Genomic DNA, 21,313 nt, shown 5'->3' with positions numbered 1-21,313 from the left:
GGACGCCGCGCGCGCCAGCACGTCCGAGCGGCGTCGTTCGGAACTACTTCGCTGTTAGAGCGGAAAGCAGCGCCTGTGACGTCACCTGGCCGGGCTCGATGCGACGCGTTGGAGGACGCCGAGGGAAGCAGAACGCCGTGTCATCCCCACGGCGCTTACAGCAGCATAGCAGCTCGCTTCCAACCCTTAGCCGACAGCGTTCGATCAATCCGATTGGAGAGCTCGCTGTGCTGCCCCGGGAGGAAAGGCTCGTTGCCGAAATGACGCTACCTGTTGAACACGGTCGCTCACCTTTTCGACCGTCCCTCGCGTAAATATGCGGACAGATAAACAAATTTATGTGCAAAATAAAATGATTTAAGCGGCACGTTTTCAGTCTTCCGCTGCAACTAATTTTGTTGCCATTCCTGGGGAAGTACGCAGCCAATTTCCTTCCGATCACCCCTTTCCCCCTCTCTTCCACCTGTTAATAATAATAATAATAATAATATTTGTACAGCAGCAGTAGTAACATTATTATTATTATTATTATTATTATTATTATTAAGTTAGGCCAAAGCCTGTTACAATTACTATTTCTTTTTCAATCTTCGATTATCCTTTTGGAATACAATTCGTGGTTACTTCTTGAAATCAGTACCCTGGCATCATTCGCAGATATTCATGTCATGTTCTGTTATTTGCTTATATTTCATACAGAAGCGTTTCCACTAGAAAGTCTTACGTACCAACTAAGTTTCTCTTTCCATTAAACAAATCACAACGTAATAGTGAAATGAGGTTTGGAAGCTTTTCGTTGACACGTCTTACATGTGCATTACACAAGTGACTGGATCTCTCAAACTTTCCAAAACAGCATTATGTGTATCAGTCAAAATCTGTCGCCATCGATTTCGAAGACGCTGGTAAGACCAACACATGCAAGGAGCCCACAAAGGAGGTTAATAGTGGAGAGGCCCTATGAGATCCGTTACACAACAGAATGCATTTTACATTGGTGCTGTTGAAGCATAACTTTACTCCTAAGAACAGAAAGTTAACAGGGCACTTCTGTAAGTTTAGCAAGTTATGGTTCACTTGACATCGATATCCTCAATTACATGTTAAGAATTTAATGTAAATAATTTACAATGGTTGCATAGCGTGACAAGTTCTCTTTCATCCCCAGTGTACCCCCGATCTCTGAACCAGACATAGAATATGTGTAACATTAGCCTCCTTGAAAACGCAACAAGAGACGTTCTCATTCTCTACTGATGTTCAGGAGTTTCTAAAATGCGAATACTGCAAAGTGACACAGCTAGTGTCTACAAACATGTAGATTCTTACCAAAGAATGTATGTGATTATAGAAATCAAGGAGTTTGTGAAGCACAAAGGCTTCGTTATTGTGAGTGCCTACAGAGCGTAAGCACCTACGAACATCGACATGAGCTTTCTAATACTCTGCCATTCCGCTTTTTTAAATATATTTCCTTAAATATAACATTACATAGCACCCCGAAATAAATCCATCATTTAGTGGATTCCAGGGCGAGAAATGATATCTATTTCAACGTCAAAAACATCAACATTATATCAGTTTCATAATAAAAATCATGGTATACTGAGCCTAAAGTGTTCGCAGAATTCAGTACCGTGATCTCTCATGCCTGGTAAACAACACGTCGTTGAAGACATGCATACATGGGATTTCCATGTCTTAAGAACAGCCGAATTACCCTTAGGATTATTTTTCTGTCTATCCATTTTGTCGCATTTACTATATCCAGAGCAGGATTACACCTCCGTGCCGCCCGCATTGTCCTCGCTGCTATTGTGAGAAGGTAATATCTTGCAAGCCCCACGGCCAGCCTCTCTTTGTAACACACCACATCCAGTGAGCCAGAGATTCGTTGCTGGAATGCGTTCCCTCTCTTCAGAAGTAAATATTTCTATCTTTAGGTTCATTAGTCATTCTCTGATCCAAGGCAGCTTCAATATTGCGGTTACTTCATACCTAAAATAAAATTTCAATATGACAAACGTGAGCTGCGTTGTTCCTAATAAAGGAAGTGAAAAAACCTCTTATTCAAAATTTTTAGCAAATTATTTCATTTCGACGATTCATTTACTGTATTATACGCAATGTTTATGTTCTTATAAATACAGTTGTTCATTCAGTTTCTCCGCCAGTCAAACATACCAAGGGAACCTGCACAATTACTAGTTATACTATTTTTTTGGCAAAATTCCTATTGAAACTGCAATAGTTGCTGCTCGTAATGGTGACCTGACAACATTTGCATGAAAAAAATTGTAGCTTCAGTTTCGCGGCGCCCAGTGATTACTTTGGGAACGCGTCAGTACGGATGTTAAAAATACATTTTTGTGAAGTATTAATACGTAAATGTTTAAACTTTCTAAATTTAGATATTCGCTGTTTGCCCAAAACTCTTGAAACTGCACGTTCTTGGGACTTGATTCAACGTCAAGTCGAGCATCGTTTTGGGAAGGACAGTAGTCCGTAGTTTTTGTTTTCTTGTTATACTTTTCCTGTCTTCAATCGGTATTATTACAATATATTGTATGGTCTGTAATAGTATTACCCGTTCTTAAAGCGCGTGATGTCGTGTTCTTTCCTCAGTCCTATGTAAAATAACTACACACTTTTCTTATCCAAGGAGCCAGTTTCAAGTTTTCCATTAGATACCGGTAACGTGTAACCCTATAGTGGAACAGATTCATCAGCTTTTATTCGCCAATTTACTGTAACAGTTTACTATTTGCCAGTTTCCACGTCAAGTCATGGTATTAAAGTTGCTGCCTATCGACGAAGAGCGAAACGTACTGGCTATTTTAAGAAGTACGGGAACAACTGAATAAAAACCAGTTTTTTGTTAAAATCAAAAGAAACAAGTACGAAAATTTTGTAGTTTCCATGTTCTACCGTTATTTGTTACTACGGACGCCGAAAAAAACCAAACTGTATGGCTCCGGCAAAGTGTAACTCATCCTCTACTGTTAACTATGACGCATTGCCTGGAATCCAGAACGGACGTTCATATAAATGCTTGCGAAGTCTAAACTTTCCTACACGATGCCAAAAATGTTTTCGAAACTGACGATAGTAAAAAATTTGATCTCAACGTTTTTTTATTTATAGTTTTCGTTGACTTTACCGTTGATTCTTGGTGAATTACAGCAAAAACACTCGCTTTTTGCCATTGTTTCACTAATTATTTATTATTTTTGCTAACATTATAATTTCATCATAGCGACAGACAATGGGCTAATAATACGACACTTAAATTAGCAAAAATAATAAATGACCAGTGAAACAGAGGCAAAATGTATTTTCTGTTTTTCATTCGTTCCTTTTATATTTACATCAGAAAACGAAGTAAGATAGTCGTTTCTCAAATTGTATGAATCTCTCCCAAGGAGCGAACTTTAAGTATTGTACGAAACTTTTCTTCGCACCGCTTGCCAAAGATCGAAAGAAAACAGTGGTTGGGCACACATACGTTCTGAAGTATCTTTAACTCATCGATCGAAATACAAATAGTTAAATCTGACAAGAAATACCCACACAAATACGTTTGGGAAGCATAGCATGTGTTTACATTTTGGCAACATTCGTAACAGAAACAGTTCACACTAGAGAGAGGAGGAGAATAAGTAACAAATTCCTGCCGTCGGAAGACCACTACGTGTTGGGAGTAGTAAAACTGGCCCGGAAAATGTTTCGTGGACCATTCGATTGGCAATCCAACCTACATTACCTGCCCCTGGTGTGGATGATATAAGTTGGGTTGCCTGTCTTAAGGTCGATAAACTATTTTCTGGGCTTGTTTTATTACGCCGACCCTGAAAAACACTAGTTGGAAGTGGTGGTGAAAGGCATCGACGCCGATCTACTTGAAAGATCTGTTACAGTATTGTTTTAACTGGTTCACGAAAATGATGAAAAACAAACAACAATGATGGGGATGAGTGTTCTCGAATACTGTCTAGTTCGTCACCCACAGTACAGTCTCGCTCGATACCACCCACGGCATGCAGTTAGCTAGAAACAATTTCGAATGACAAAAGTTATTTGAGATTCTTCATTAACTTTCGTGGCACAGTCACAGAAAGAAATTCCAGTTGGAAAGAGAAACGGATGCCGTGTAACTTAATATGATTGAACTACTGTCCACTGCCCTTTCTAACACTGGATTGCCCTGTATCCAATTTACGTGATGGCGAAACACAATGACGGCCTTCCTTAGACCGATATTACACTATCAAATTTCCTTTGAGAAAAAAATATGGTCAAATATTCATCATATTATATTTGACAAAGATATCTAACGTGGCGCCAACAGCAGTATTACACTGTCATCAAATTGCCTTTGACAAAGATCTTTGACGACATAGTTCCTTCAAAATGGCCGACAAAGACTTATTACTACACTGTGGTCTTCAGTTGCGAGTACTACAACTGCAGTGTATTTGCATTTTCAACAGGAGTAGAAGAACAGGAAACGGGAACGTACTTAGATTGGTTTTAAGGCGAGATGCTAAAGTCATCCAACAGAATCTGTCACGGATGTTGCACGTCGAGGACGTTGTTTGAAAATTGCTTGCGAATGGACGAGAGTATATTTCAATGTGTGCTCAAGAAAGCGGCCCATCATCTTACGAAGCAGAATACACACCTCACATTTTATCCGCGAAAGACAGACTTATCTTGAACACTGCGATTTCTTGCAACAGGAGAAAGCTACTCTATTTTCTAGTACAGCACTCTAATACCATAGCGCACGACGACGAAAACAATACTAGAAGCGTGTGTAACTATTTATATAGCAGTGAAGGAGAAATATCTGAAGGCAAATAACTGTTTGGCACATACTGCAGGCATTAAGAAATATTTTTATTTCTGCATAAGTTACAGATTTTCTCCTTTATATCCCCGGCCGTAATGGCTGAAGGCTTCCGCAATTTTTATAGCTCTCGCTTCTATTTTTATATTCGGGATGCCGCAAATATAAAGTGTTTCACTTGTCTCGTAAATTTCTATCAATTTCGTTGCAGATGCGACGCACGATATAAATTTCGAAGCCCTATTGATAAACATTGTATTTCAGGCAGCTACGGCGAAGCTAACGCTCCATCGTGCAACAAACCGAAGATGAACGCTTTCTTTTATCAAATCTAAGACGAGGCGATTGATTTGAAGAAAAATTCTTCGTAGCATAACTTTTACAAACATCCTTATTATAGTATCAACAAGTTGGGAAGGTAATACCGTCCGTAGAGTCTACCCGTGATGCATACCTGTGACAAATTGTCGTTGGAGCCTGGCTATACGGTAGTCATAAGCAGCATTCCGTAAATATAAGCACTTTCACCCAACAGCATGTGTTTCTTAACTTTTCAAAATGCGGAGCGCGTTAGAACTTAATCTTCTACAGACGAACGCGACACCGATAAAAGACACACACCTTGTTGACCGGTGGCGACCGTGCGGCTCAGCGAACAAGTCGCAGATAACGTCGCCGAAGCGCCCCGTGCAAACAACAGATTGGGCCTGCAGGCCGCGTCGCCACGTTTTCGACCGTGCCTCAAGTTACGTATTTAAACTCTTGCTTCTTCTCGTCCTCAGCAGGATCCCTTGTACAACGGAGTAGTTACTCCGCAGAGTAGAAACTGCCTGTTGCACAACGGTCTAGTGACATCACTACCTGCTGACTTGAACTCTATGTCAGGAAAAGAAGTTTGTGGACTCTCAAAATTTTTGTCCCTAGCCCCAGCTCATTCGTTGTAGTCGTTGCAAAGTGAGGGTCTTTAAATGAGATGGGAGAATTATGGGAGCAGATCGTATTGCCAAATGCTTACGTTCACCAGGGATTCGTCTCGAGTACCAGAACACCTGAAACATAAAAAAAATGGCAGTCCTGGAAACTAATTATCGTCTTCGGATAGTAACATCAGCATATCCTGTTCGACCCCTCGTTCCAAAATATCCTGTTCGATCCCTCGTTCCACAGATTCGTCGACATGCCCTGTTGCCTGCAGGCTTGGCACACCGCTTTCGTGGACTCTTCTTAGGGCTGCTACCACAGCCCAAGACTTCGAATGCTATCGCAAAAACGCTAAAGCTACCGCCATCGATCCCACTCACGATGTGTACAGGCCACAGTAGGGCTGCCTTGCGTCAGGCTTCGTGCGGATACACGCTCGTGTTCAGTAAAAAACAGAAAATCTTGAACGACTAGAGATAGAACGTTCTTATTCACAGGACATGTACATTAGTACTTTCTGCAGAAATGATTAGCATTTCAGTCACTTCGATTCAGCTTATGTCTTGTTGCCTTGTGGGCGCAAGGTCCGCCATGGGCGGTGATAACTTGTTCTATGCTTGATGGCATCGACGCGTACAAGGCGCGAATGGCGACGCCTTGATATAGCCATACTTGCTGCATTCACTTCTCTCCATAGGTCATTTGCGGTGGTTGGCATTGGGTCACAGCACTGCACCAATTTCCGATCGGCGACAGGTCTAGTGATCTGCAGGCCTGGCGAAAAGAATGACATCCTCTGACACCAAGAAGCCAGTGTTGGCACAGCAGGCAATGTCTTGCTGAAAATGGAGTCTGGGGGTGTTTTACAGAAAGGTGAAGGCTACGGGTCGCAGGATGTCATTCTCGTAGGTCACCCTGCTCAAAGTGCCCTGGACATGGGCGGACTATGATTTGTGGTTGTATCCAATAGCACCTCACACTATCAGGCCTTGAGCTGGCGCTGTATGCATCACAGTCACTGTGATGCCGCTCAACCTGTCTGCGGCGAATCAAAATGCGGCCATCATTTTCAAACAAACAGAACCTGGATCCGTCCGAAGACACTATCTGATGTCATTCCTGTCCCCTGTGACGTCGTTCACTACACCATTGTCGCATAGCATGTTTTTGCTCATTCGTCAATGATAGGCAGAGAATGGACGACGCGCACTTAACCCGTGCTGTAATAAATGGCGGCTGACTATCACCCTTGATAGTGGACGATGTGTTACACTGTTCTACTGTTGTGCCAGAGCCGAGGAGGACGCAGGTCTGTCCCGCAATGCCATTCGGACGAAGTGTCGATCTTCTCATGGGTTGGTCTGGATGGTGTGACGTGACGCATTGCGTCGTGTTCTAAACCTTTCTGTGAACCATTCGGCACACACCCGTTGCACTGCCGAAACACTTCGTCCCACACGACCAGCAGTTTCCCGGATGGATGCATCACATTCTATCACACCAACAATGCGCCATCTTTCGAACTAACTTATGTGACGGTATGGTTCGCGCATACGTCGTGAAACATCCTGCACGTCTGTTCAAGTAAAATTGATCCACTATCTTCGGTTTATGGCGACAACTAGAGCTCCAGGCACATTTTACCGGTAGGTGGTGTTGCGACGCGATATAAAGGATGACCATGAATCCGCGGGCCGACATGGTTTAAATGCTAATCTATATGCAGGCACGACGCGTAATTTTCATCTACAAAGAAATGTCAGTTACCAGAAGAGCAAGAAAGCAAAAGACATACATGGGTTAGATAAAAAGCAGTGGAAACACTGTTCGAATTCATGCCAGACTATCTACAGACGTTCACCGTATTACATGCCGTCAACATAGGCCGCACATCTCGATCACGTTGCGCCATTCAGATGGAAGACGTCATACACCATCTGCATATCTCTGTCGATGACTCGCAAAAACCACCATCTGGCACAGATGATACTTTCTCTTGTGTTGTAGCGCATGCCACGAAGAGGTTACTTCATTTCGGCGAACAGGTCGTAATCGCACGGACTCATGTCGGATGAGTAAGGTTGATGTTCCATTATTTACCACCCCAATGTACTCAGGAGCGCCTTCAAGGGGTACGCCTTGTGGTATCGTGTATTGACATACTGTAAGGGATGAAGGGATGCAGTGCAAGAACCGGCCGGAGTGGCCGAGCGGTTCTAGGCGCTTCAGTCTGGAACCGCGCAACCGCTACGGTCACGGGTTCGAATCCTGCCTCGGGCATGGATGTGTGTGATGTCCTTAGCAGTGCCAGAAGGTGCCGTCGCTTTCTTCTCAGGGCGGAACGAAGGTGATGTCGCAAGAAACTGTAGTAGTAGTAGTAGTAGTAGGGGCCGTCTGTTAGGGTGCTTCAAGTGGCCTTCAGCACTTCACACAGTACACACTGCAGCTGACTCAAACACAACCGTTGCTCACTGCACTACTTCAACTGACCTTCCGCTATAAGCTATCGACAGCGCACATGCCATCTGACGCAAAACCTTGATGTTACTATTTTTTATCCAGCTCTACTACTCGTCTATCATACACTGACTACAGAGACACTTTCTCTTAAAATTTACTCTCTGCTTAAAAGCACAGTTCTGTGAAACAGTTTCTAAAGAAATTTTTGAAGCCTTCAAGAAGGTACTTCCTCTTCTCACGAAAGAAACGAACACACTAAATTTTTAAATTTTCTGAATCGAATTAAGTCCACCACACAGTTCTCAACTAGCAAAGAAGATGATGATGATTTTGCGGCACAACGTTTATATAGAGGCCACTCTCATGGACGGGTCATTCTCATCAGGTATTTCACGTACACTATTGGATACAGGCCTCCTTCAAACTTTTACATGTCTTAGGGTTTTCAACAATATACAACTTACACAAAAAGGCCAAAGCAGGAGAGAGGAATAATGAAGTCACTGGTGGACTATAAGAATCTATGGTCCACGGTACTTGGAAAGACAAATAAATCATTTGGAATTTGCCTGCAAAATAAACAATTAATATGAAAAAATATCATGAATCCTACTTACGAAAAATGAATTGTTCAAAGAAAGTTTATCATTCGTAAAACTACTACTGATTTGTTGCAGTCGTTTTAAAAAATATATATGACTGACGCAGTACTCAGACAAAAATGCAGTAAATATTTTATTTCGGTAAAGGTCTGCGCCCTTCGCTGACTACTGAGTATGTGGAATCCCTTGTCAATGTAGTTACTTCTACGAGTGTCCATAAACCTCGGGAATCATTTCAAAAAGTCATGACTTGGAAACTGTTAGAGATAGAAAATCGTGGTTTGTAGTTAAAAATTTAGCATTTCTTAAAGTAGTTCTCCTTTGTCTTTTGTCGTAGATTTGTCTTGGACTGCATCACAATGACGACAGACCAGAAGGCACAATGTGACATATGCTATGCAGAATCTATATCTGTGACAACGGTACTGCGAAATTATCGATGGCAGTAAGAGAAGGTACCATCGGCAAAAACAAGCAGAACGAGGTGGTTCAAAAACTAAACAATGTCACAGAACTAAACCGAAGCGGATGTCCCCCTGCGTCTGAAGCACTAACTGCACTTCAATGCATCCGCCAGAAGTAAATTCGTCGTGCATCATGCACATTGCAGGAAACATGTCAACTGTCCACAAACTTTTTCATAAGTAGTTACGCCTTTTTTGCGTACAAAATGCGAAAAGCCCAAGCATTGCAAAAATGATGGTCCTCTGCGCCATGCATTCGCGTGATCCGTGCTGACCTCGATAGGACTCGACTAATGTCTGAATTAGTGCTGGAGGAAATTGACGCCATGAATTAAATTAGATTAGACTAGATTAATACTGTTCCATAGATCATGAATACGACACTTCGTAATGATGTGGAACGTGTCAGGTTAATAAAAGATGTCTGTACAAGATATTGCATTACACAAAATATTGGATGACACTAATGTTTAAGCTAGTTTTTTTGTTTTGTTTTTTCCTTTTCCTCCCTTAATTTATATCTAAAAATTCAGCCAGTGACTAGAAGGAGTTGTCACCTAGAAATTCTTTTAATTTATTTTTAAATGTTGGTTGACTATCTGTCAAGCTTTTGACGCTGTTTGGTAGGTGACCAAAGACTTTTGTGGCAGCATAATTTACCCCAGATTTAACCCTGCATAGTGAAGATCATGCTTTCTCCTGGTGTTATAGCTATGCACACTGCTATTACTTTTGAACTGGGTAGGATTATTAACAACAAATTTCATAAGTGAATATATATATACTGTGAGGATCCCTAGATCCTTAAGTAGATGTCTGCAGGATGACCGTGGGTGGGCTCCAGCAATTATTCTGATTACACGTTTTTGAGCAATGAATACTTTCCTACTCGACGATGAATTACCCCAGAATATGATGCCATACGAAAGCAGTGAATGAAAGTAGGCATAGTAAGCTAATTTACTGAGATTCTTGTCACCAAAATTTTCGATAACCCTAGTAGCATACTTAGCTGAACTCAGACGTTTCAGCAGACCATCAATGTGTTGCTTCCAGTTTAACCTCTCATCAATGGACACACCTAATTTTTTTTAAAATTCGACCTTAGCTACAGACTTCTGTTCAAATTCTATATTTATTACTGGAGTTGTGCCATTTACTGTACGGAACTGTATATACTGTGTTTTATCAAAATTTAAAGAGAGTCCGTTTGCTGAGAACCACTTAATAATTTTGTGAAAAACATCATTTACAATTACATCACTTAGTTCTTGGTTTTTGGATGTTATTACTATACTTGTATCATCAGCAAAAATAACTAACTTTGCATCTTCATCAACATGGAATGGTAAGTCATTAGTGTATATCAAGAACAGTAAAGGACCTAAGACCGAACCCTGCAGGACCCCGTGCTTGATAGCCCCCCCAATTTAAGGAATCAGCTGTTGTATTAACATTACCTGAACCACTTATTTCAACTTTCTGAATTCTTCCAGTTAAGTATGAATTAAACCATTTGTGCACTGCCCCCCTCAAATCATAATGATTTAGCTTATCTAAAAGAATTCTATGATTTACACAATCAAAGGCCTTTGAGAGATAACAAAAAATACCAATGGGTGATGTCCAGTTATTCAGAGCATTTAATATATGATCAGTGAAAGCGTATATAGCATTTTCTGTTGAAAAGCCTTTCTGAAAACCAAACTCACATTTTGTTAGTACTTTATTTTTACAAATATGGGAGGCTACTCTTGAATACATTACTTTCTCAAAAATTTGTGATAGAGCTGTCAGAAGAGAGAGTGGGCTATAGTTGTTGACATCCGTCGTATCCCCCTTTTTATGCAATGGTTTTACAATGGCATATTTCAGTCTATCAGGGAAAACACCCTGCTCCAAAGAGCTATTACATACGTGGCTGAGAATCCTACTTATCTGTGGGGAACAAGCTTTAAGTACCTTGCTGGAAATGCCATCAATTCCGTAAGAGCTTTTACTTTTCAGTGAGTTTATTATTTTACTGATTTCGGAGGGAGTGGTTGGTGGAAATACAGTTGTTTGAAACTGCACAGGTATGGCCTCTTCTATTAGAAGCCTTGCCTCTTCTAGTGAAGATCTAGATCCTATTTTCTCCACAACATTTAAAAAATGATTATTGAAAATGTTTTCAATTTCTGATTGTTTGTTAGTACACTTGTCATTCAGTTGTATGGCACTAAAGTCTTCCTGTGCTCTTGGTTGCCCTGTTTCCCTTTCAATAATATTCCAAATTGCTTTAATTTTATTATCAGAGTTACTGATCTCAGACATGATACACATGCTTTTGGACTTTTTAATAACTTTTCTTAGTACCGCACAATAGTTTTTATAATATTGAAAAATTTCAGGGTCAGTACTCCCTCTTGCTGTTAGATACAGTTCTCTTTTACAGTTGCAAGACATTCTTATTCCTTTAGTTGGCCAAGGTTTTTTATGTGTTTTCTTGGAATTATGTTTAACTATTTTCTTGGGAAAACAATTTTCAAATACCTTTAAAAATGTATCGTGAAATAAGTTATATTTCAAGTTTGCATCAAGTTCCTTATCCACTTCATCCCAGTCTAGCTGCTTTAGGCTTTCCCTAAAGTTTGCAATATTTATATTGTTAATTGAACGCACTGCTTTGAAATTCTGGTTTGATATACTGCATGTAGCTATGTCATGTACTGTAACTAACTGTGCACCATGATCTGAAAGACCATTCTCAACAGGATAAGCATTTATGTCCTTAAGTTTATCTTGGTCTATAAAAAAGTTATCTATCAGTGTCCTGTTGTTCATTGTTATCCGAGTAGGAAAATCAATGACGGAGCTCAAATTGAAAGAGTAATACTACAAGGTCATTCTTCCTATTACACTCTTTCAGGGAATCAACATTGAAATCCCCACGAATGATAATTTGCTTCCCCCTGTCTGACATATCACAAAAAAGCATCCAAGTTTTGTAGAAATAGCTGGAAATTCCCAAAGGGGGACCTATACACTGTTACAATTATGAAAGTGCCATGATTTAGTTTTAGTTCAGTGGCACATGCTTCCTATGTTGCATTACACAAAATTTTTTAGTTTCTAAATTTTTTACATTGTGGAAGCTTCTGACATATATGGCATCTCCTCGTCTCATCATATTATCTCTACTTACATGTGCAGCTAATTTGTACCCATTGATGCTAACCTTTTGCATATCAGTGACAATGTGATGCTCAGACAGGCATAGTAAATCTATTACATTCTCAGTTTCTATATCTTCTAAACAAAGCAGAAGCTCATCAATTGTATTCTTCAATCCCCCAATATTTTGATGAAATATACTAACATTATTTTTCACTTTACTTTTGTGAGTATCTTGCACTTTTTAACATCTTTAGTACTTGCCTGGCTGAGTTTCCCACTGGACACTGATCTTACATCAAAAAAGAGTTTCCACCATGAAATGTAGTTCCTCCCCCCTTTAAATTTCCTGCTATCAGCCCAGCCAGTTTACCCTTCCCCTTCTTATTGAGGTGTAGGCCATGTCTACTACAGTCCCACCTACTGAGTGAATCAACAGGAACCACACCAATGTGTGACCCTGCACCAGATCCAAGTAGCTGTTCCAACTCCAAATTAACTCTCCTGATAGAAGAGCTCAAATGAGGCTGGTCGTGGCACTCCAGAACCGACACAAACCCAACACTGGTATGACTCGATGCTGATGAAATATTTGCCAGGTCACACTCTATGCTGTACCCCGGATCTCTCAATACAGTTGCCCGGCCACCCACAATAACCACGGTATCTTCCTTAGTAAAGCCTCTACATAGTGAACCTAAATCCTCTGTAACCTGCCCCAGTTCAGCACTAGGTTTGAAAAAACTTGTGACCTGGTATTCTGACCCTAATTCATCCTGCAGAAGTTGGCCCACACTCCTAGCATGCGAACTACCTACAAACAAGACTTTCTTTCTCTTTGAAGACTTCCCTACCTTCTTATTCAATTTGCTGCTGAAAGCTTGTTGAGCCCTGTCTACATCTGCTTCTGTGAGAGGCTCATCAGTTTCTGACTGAGGCAACAGGTCAAACCTATTTTGTACATTAATAACAAAGCTGTCAGAAGAATTTCTTGGCCTGTTCCTTATGCCTGTTGCCACTTCCCACCCCTGTTTACCCTTCTCCCCCCTTAACCTGCCCAGTTCTCGCCTAGCCTCATCTAACTCAGCCTGAAGGGCAGCAATTTTCCCCTCCTGTTCCACAATCTTTCTATCTCTACTGCATAGCCTACAGAACCACTGATGAGTCTCGCTCATTTTCCCAATTCCCACGCCACTAAAATCGCCCCAATGAAAAAAGTTACTACATCCATCACACCAGACCCCGGAGCTAACGATTCTACGGCACGTCAGGCACTTTACACTCATGGTACAAATCGATTTTGGTGACAGAAAGACAATTAAGTTACCGGAAAACAGTGAAAATACGTGTACGAAAAATTAAGCCTACTCACGACAATGTAAACAACGGTTCAGAAGTTTATTACTGGAAATTACTTATGAGATGACGATAATCTACCGATATAAAGGGGCAGCAAACGTATTTAGCACACTAAACTATCAGTAAGTGCACTTAAAATTGCGGTATGAAGTTTAATCTGAAAGCTTAAAAGTTCGGCCTGGCTGCGATATGTAAACAAAACGAACTTTACGTGATTACTGTGAAAATACGCGAGTAAGACAAAAACTTTTAATGGTATGCTTGAAGAGCACTATAATTAACGTAATAAAATAGTTTAAAGTGTTAGAAACAGTTTATTACTACTTAAATTACGTATCTTGTACGGTAGCTGTGACTGAAACGTCCGTATAGCAGGCGCAGGGCTACCGACATGCTGGACTGTCTATAAATCCTTAAGAGTGCCTGCGTCGGGGATCTCTTCTGAACGCACGTTGCAAGGCATCCCAGATATACCCATAATATTCATGTCTGTGGAGTTAGGTGGCCAGCGGAAATGTTTAAACTCAGAAGAGTGTTCCTGGCGCCACTCTGTACCAATTCTGAACGTGTGGGGTGTCGCATTGTCCTGGTGGAATTGCCAAAGTCCGTCGCAATGCGCAATAGGCATGAATGGATGTAGGTGATCAGACAGGATGCAGACGTACATGTCACCTGTCAGAGTCGTATCTCGACTCATTAACAGTCCTATGTGTGTGATGACGGGCTCAGGCGAGGTGTAAATATTTGTGTCGTGCAGTCATCAAGAGGGCACGAGTGGGCCTTCGGCTCCGAAAGCCCACATCGATGATTTGTTGAATAATTGGCACACTGACACTTGTTGATGGCCCAGCATTGAAATGTGCAGCAGTTTGCGGAAGGGTTGCATTTCTGTCATGTTCAACGATTCTCTTCAGTCGTTGTTGGTTCCGTTCTTGCAGCATTTTTTTCTGGCCGCAGCGATGTCGGAGATTTGATGTTTCACCGGATTCTGATACTTACGGCACACTTGTGAAATGGTCGTACGGGAATATCCCCACTTCTTCACTGCCTCTGATATGCTGTGTCCCATCGCTCGTGCGCTGACTGTAACACCACGTTCAAACTCACTTAAATCTCACGTTCCAACTCACTTAAATCTTGACAACCTGCTGTTGTAGCAGCAATAACCAATATAACACCTGCGCCATTTTTTTTTCTTTATTGTAATTTTAAAGCCTGTACAACAGGCAGGCTGTAAGCAGCGTTCTATGCTGCTCTTCAGCCAGAGGATACAACGTGTAAAACTGTACTTTGATAGGAAAGGTAGAAGGGTCACCATATCATCCTGCTGCCGCGCCCGCTACGGTCACAGGTTTGAATCCTGCCTCGGGCATGGATGCGTGTGATATCCTTAGGTTAGTTAGGTTTAAGTAGTTCTAAGTTCTAGGGGACTGATGACCTCAGAAGTTGAGTCCCATAGTGCTCAGAGCCATTTGAACCATTTTAGCCATCCTGCTGCAAATACCACACCAATTTTCATACTACATCTCTAAGGAATAATAAAAATCTGCTACGAATTAAAGAATGTCAATCGGTGGTAAACGAGGCTTTTAGTTCGAATGCATGTCCTGCGGAACAATATTATGCTTCGGACTAGCTTTAAATTATCGCAGCCTTCCCAAACAATTATCGCAACTTTTCAGTCTGCTTCTTTGGCTGACTATTACGTCTTCCTTGCTATCTAGCCCATGTATCATAACTTAAGAAAGAAAGAACAGGAAAAGTATTGGTTTTGTATTTGCTTAGAGATTATCGAGTCTTATAGCACATATATCACAGTTTTCAACACGCAGTTCGTAATATATTTTCGATTTTAAGCCATCCGAACATTATAATTAAGAAACGACTGTAGCTTATGATCATGTACTCACTGAGGTAACGAAACAGTTCACAAGTACTATAATATGTACTTTCATGTAGAAATCGGGAAACGTAGTTTCATTTCAGACTACTGACTGCACGTCAGTAGATGTTCGATAACTTTATTGTCAAAAGCTAAACGTAAGAAAAAAAAAGAGGTTAAATTATAAATAACTTCATCGAAAAAAGTAATAGACCTTTAAAAGTAGACAAAATAAATCTGTTATTCTATGACGGATATCTGAAACATCGATCCCTCCTTTTTTTTTTTTTTAGACTGTTACATCATGAGCATTTATACAATTCCGGGAAACAAATGCAACACCTTCAATGATGGTGTTCAGTGGCACCTGGGTATAATACGTGTGGTGTTACTGATTCATCTGTCATGGTCACTGGCGATCAGAAGATGCTCACGAAGCCTGCCAGTGCACCCTCTATATTGACTCTGCAGACAATAACTGTGCTGAGTTCAGAGGTGACTAGTGTTTTCAAAAATCATATTAGGGTACAAAAATGCCCAGCTAACAAGTAAATACTCCTGTTGAACAACTTCAACTATTCGTAAGGGGTCGCATTAGGGGCTGCGAGAAGCTGAATTGACGTATCGACAGACTGTCGCACATGTTGGACACAATGTATTTGTTTGTGTTGCTGATTTCAACAGTGGTCTGTGAAACATTCCCACACTAGTGCACCACCTTTTGGACGCCTGTACTTGAACAGACGTACGTCAAATTCGATGCATTGTGCCAGAAGCGATGGCTGACCTACCATCATCAAGAGAAGTTGGGCCAATGTTGAAACTGCCACTGGGAACCTCCTGCTTGCAGCAGGACTATGATCATGGGTGCCTCTGGCCAGGCTACTGCTGACATCACAACACCGTTATTACAGGTACTCTGGTGTTGTGAAAGAGTCGACTGGAGAGTGGAATGGCTCTGTTGTTTTAGTGATGAAAGTAGCTTCTGTCCGTATGCGAGTGATGGACATTCACTTGTACGGAACCTGGTGAGTGGCTTATTCCGAAGTGCATTCGCCCAAAACCCACAGATCCCCCTCCCAAGCTTCATGGTATAGGGTATACATCACTTACAACTCGCAGTCGCATCTGGCGTTTCTTCAGGGTGAAGTAACCAGCGCCTAGTCTGCACACGTTGTTCCTCCTCACGCTTCTGCCATTTCGTAACGGGAAGGTGATGTGCTTTCTCAGGATCACAATGCACATTCACATATGGCTGTTGCGACACAACTTGCTCTTCATGGCGTACAACTGGCCAGGCCAGCAATCTCACGAGACCTCTTGCCCTTTGAACACGTACAGGAACTTACTTTTCAGCGTGCAAGAACCATTGGTGAACGGCAATGAAGAGTGCAAGGCAATTTCTGCAAAGCTTTTGGTACAGAGGATCAGGTTATTGTAGTAGGTGGAGCAGGAAACAGTCTAACTAAGAACAGAATTTTACAACATTCAAGTGACCTAGAAGAAATAGGAGTAGCAACTACACGAACAAATGTGAGTTGTGTGGAGGTCCTGTACCGCCATGACTAGTCCTGGGTTAACCCTGCAGTGAAATATGTGAACACTGAGTTGAGCATACTGCTGCTGACTGAAATGAAATCTCATACGAGTGCAGTGGGACATTAGGATATACCAGACATGGCCTACATCTCTATAAGAGTGGCACAGATAGGTTGGTTAAGCTTCTTGCATAACATACAGTATAAAGGGGTGGGGGTGGGGGGTAGGAGTAGGACCATCACACAAATCAAGATCCTTGAGTAAGGTTAGCCTATTTCATCAATGTATTCAAGGACTGAGTAATAAGGTAGAAGAGCTTCTTGCTGTTTGGACAATTCTGAGACCTGTGGAAAGATGGACATCTATGACTGTCTGAGCACCACATAACCGAAACGGTTAGAGGAGTCGCATATGAAAGGTCACGCTCTAGCAGCTTACTCATGCAAAACTAATGTAGGAAAAAGAGGACTTGTTACATATATTAAGGCAGAACGTAAGTCCAAAAATATTGAGACAATTAGATTTTGTAGTGATCAGGACATAGAAGTATGTGCTGTGAATTAATACTGAAAACAGTTCGCTTTTAGTTGTAACTGTATTCAGATTCCCACTAGGAAATTATGAACTTCTTATGAGGAATCTAGAGTCCTTAATGTGTTACCTGGCAGACAGCAGCAAGCAGTTAATAGCCTGTGTTGACTTCAACGTAGATTTTCTGATAGATTCTTATCGGAAAAATGACCTGTAAGTTTTATTTGAATCCTAAAATTTGATCTCAGTAATTAACTGTAAAACATGGGTGGATAAAGACACTAGGACACTTACTGATAATGTTTTCTTTGGTGTAGCTCAAAGAAATAAAGTAACTTGGTAACCAGTAACAAACGCTCACTCTGATAGCGATTCACAGTTAGGATAAATAACATAGTGCCTTAAAGTACAAATACTTGCCAGGGGAACTCAGTTACAGTAATAAATGACTCCAAGACAAATGTCTTAAAAAGTAGTTTACAGGAGATGACCGGGAATGAAATTTACAGTGAACCAAATGCTAACACAGAATTTAATCTGTCCCATGATACATTCATATTATTATTAGAAAACAGTTTTCCGCATAAGCTAATCAGTAAGGACACTAAACAGTCACATAGAAACAATGGATAACTAGAGGGATTTAAGTACCTTGTGAAAGGATAAGGGAAATGTATTTTTTGGTACGAAGAAGTGGAGATCCTGCGGTAGTTACATACTACAAAAATTATTGAAAATTATAAAGAAAGTTTCTTAAAAAAATCAAGGAACATGAACGTGATGTCATTGGAATGTAGTGGAATGAGAGACAGGACAACCAGCCACAGAACAGGGTCACATCACTACTGAACTGAATGGAAGATTCACAGGTAGCGAATGTATTTCATAATCATTTCCTAAATAAGTGGAAAGCATAGGGACAAATAATTCACGATAAAAATCAAAGCGCTACGTTGAAAAAGTAACCCACATGTGATTCAATCATCTGACTGTATCAGCAACTTCTCCATATGAAATTAAGAAAATTATATATTCCCTCAGTTCTGACGGTGTTTCCAATAGAGTACTAAAGATTTTATCTCGTATAGTAAGCCTAGTGTTATCTGACATACTAACGCATCACGAACTCAGGGCCTTTTTCCAGAGAGACTGAAATGTCACTGTCAAAATTCTCTTTAAGAAAGGCGATTAGAGAGATGCCACTAACTAAAGACCAGTTTCACCGCTGACATCATTTTCCAATATTTTTGAGAAGGTGGTGTATTACAGAACAGTATCTTACCTTAGCAATAATAATACCCTCAGCAAATCACAGTCTGGCTTTCAGAAGAGTTGCACTATTGAGAAAGAAATTTACATGTTCACTCACCAGATTCGACAAGCATTAAGCAACAAAATAGCGCCAATTGGTATTTTCTGTGACCGTGTGAATCACACTGTCATTCCGGATAAATTATGTTTTATGGGATTGATGGCACAGCCAGCCAATTGACAATGCCAATTCAAACCAAAAGAACGCAAAAAATTGTGCTCAGTAATACAATTAATAGAGTCCAGAACATAATTCTGATGGGTCAATCTTAGGTCCACTATTGTCTGTCACATATTTAGATGATCTTCTGTCCGATTACAATAGGTAGAATTAGATCTTTTTGCAGATGACACTAGTTTGTCATCAATCCAAACAACCGCACAGAAACTGAAGAAATGGTAAACAAAGTTCTTAGAAGTATCATTGACACATGTTGGGGTAAAACACCAATTGTAAGTAGAGCACAAGGAGAGGAATAGTAAGTGCACCGGGAACTTCAACATTCTTCTGTGTCCATATCAATGACAATTTCAGGTGGAATAATCACATTTTGGAACTCGTAAAGCAACTTATTTCAGCGACATCTGCACTTAGAATCAGTGCAGTTCTCGAGGAGAGACGAATCAGTCAGTTGACATATTTTCATTCAAGAAAGTTATATGGAATAATGTTCTGGGGTAACTCATATTTAAGAAAGAATTTCGTCGTTGCTCAAAAACGTGCAGTAGGAATAATATGCGATGCTCACACATACCATCTTGTAGATATTTGTTTAAGGAGTTGGGCATTGTGACTACTGTTTCATGGTATGTTTATTCCCTCATGAAGTTTGCTGTAAATATTCCACTGCAGTTCAGAAGGCGCAATGATGCACTTAATTGTAACACCAGAAGGAAAAATGACATTGATTACTTCACACTAAGGTTGTCCCAAGCACAAAAAGAACTTCAAAATGTTGCAACAAAACTTTTTAATCGCTTGCCCAGTGAAATAAAATGTCTGACATAACTGAGGAAGTGTGTTCTTGGTAACTCTTTCCAATCCACAGAAGAATTTATGTTATCGTGATGGGTAAAAGCTGATGGGTAGTAACTACTAACTCGCATGTCTTTATTTTTTTCCTATAAAAATCCTTTGAAATGTCCAGCATACGTACAAATCAATTTGCGATACGAGCGTAAAATGACTCATTCCAACTCATTATGATTTACCGCGTAAAATGATCCCTGGAACTTTGAACTACCTCACTAACTAAAGATGCCTGGGACTATCTATCACTGGGTGTCATTCGGCAGCTTTATGGTCGTTTGCATACGAGAATACCCATATGCACTGCTGCCAGAGGAAAAAGGGGGGGGGGGAACACTGTGTACTGATAACGACTATTTGGACACTCTTTACAGTGACATGAGCGTTTCATTTGGTCTGAACTTGCTACTTTATAGTCTTACAATTATTAAGTATGTGTCACATCATTTGTCAATGAATTTTACTTTAGTGCGTTGCATTTTTTTCCAGCAATGCGTGTAGATTCTACAATGAATCATCCGTCCAAATTGTAAAAGAAAAATAACAGCAAGAAACTGTATTTTATCAGTTCTTTTGTACCGCCTCTCAATAATTTCTATTAACATATTCCACAAAATATAACTCCAGTAGTATATAATACAAGCTATTGACAGAAGGAATACAACACATTCAAACGCAGTGGATCACACGAAGAAGGAAATTTCGTAATACAAATACTGCTCTTCACTTGGTTTTACATTGAACAGTCCTTCGATAATGACGTAAATCATACGACGCACTCAACTGCGAAGAAGACGTAAAACGCAAAAAGAAAATGTTGACGTCTACTCATGGTAATTAAATGTTACATAGACAACTGATAATATGCAGAGAAGGAAATAAGGCGCACTTACCTCGAGCAGGGCGTGCAGTTGCCGATCCTCCAGAACCGAATGGAGGAAGTCACGGTCATTGAGGGGCGCTTCTTGTAAACAGTGGATGTCGTCGAGGGAATCGAGAACCAGGCTCACAGCTCCTTAGGGAAAGACAACACTCATCTTACAAAGCAGTACTTCAACATCAGTTAAGAAAAATTAAAACTAAAGCGTCGCAGTAGCCACCTCGAAGGCTCAGTGTGAGCTCTGAAACACACTACGAAATTACCATGAATACTTCACATGTGAAAATAGCGCAACTTTAGGTCATTTCTTGTTCTTTTATTTACACATACAC

At 40.7% G+C, this 21,313-nt stretch overlaps 1 protein-coding gene across 6 annotated transcripts in view; it reads right to left on the bottom strand.

Annotated features, from left to right (window-relative positions):
* The window catches only part of LOC126365127 (peripheral plasma membrane protein CASK-like), a 1,978,716-nt gene that overhangs the window by 950,875 nt on the left and 1,006,528 nt on the right, over positions 1-21,313 (bottom strand). For all 6 annotated transcript variants that reach the window (XM_050008118.1, XM_050008119.1, XM_050008120.1 and 3 more), the window contains one exon: positions 20,995-21,113. In XM_050008118.1, coding sequence (XP_049864075.1) covers positions 20,995-21,113 — 119 coding nt within the window. The remainder of the gene's footprint in view (positions 1-20,994; positions 21,114-21,313) is intronic.

The sequence above is a fragment of the Schistocerca gregaria genome, chromosome 1, assembly GCF_023897955.1.
Source record: "Schistocerca gregaria isolate iqSchGreg1 chromosome 1, iqSchGreg1.2, whole genome shotgun sequence".
Taxonomy (NCBI): Eukaryota; Metazoa; Arthropoda; class Insecta; order Orthoptera; family Acrididae; genus Schistocerca; species Schistocerca gregaria.
This window is presented reverse-complemented; position numbering and strand designations above follow the sequence as displayed.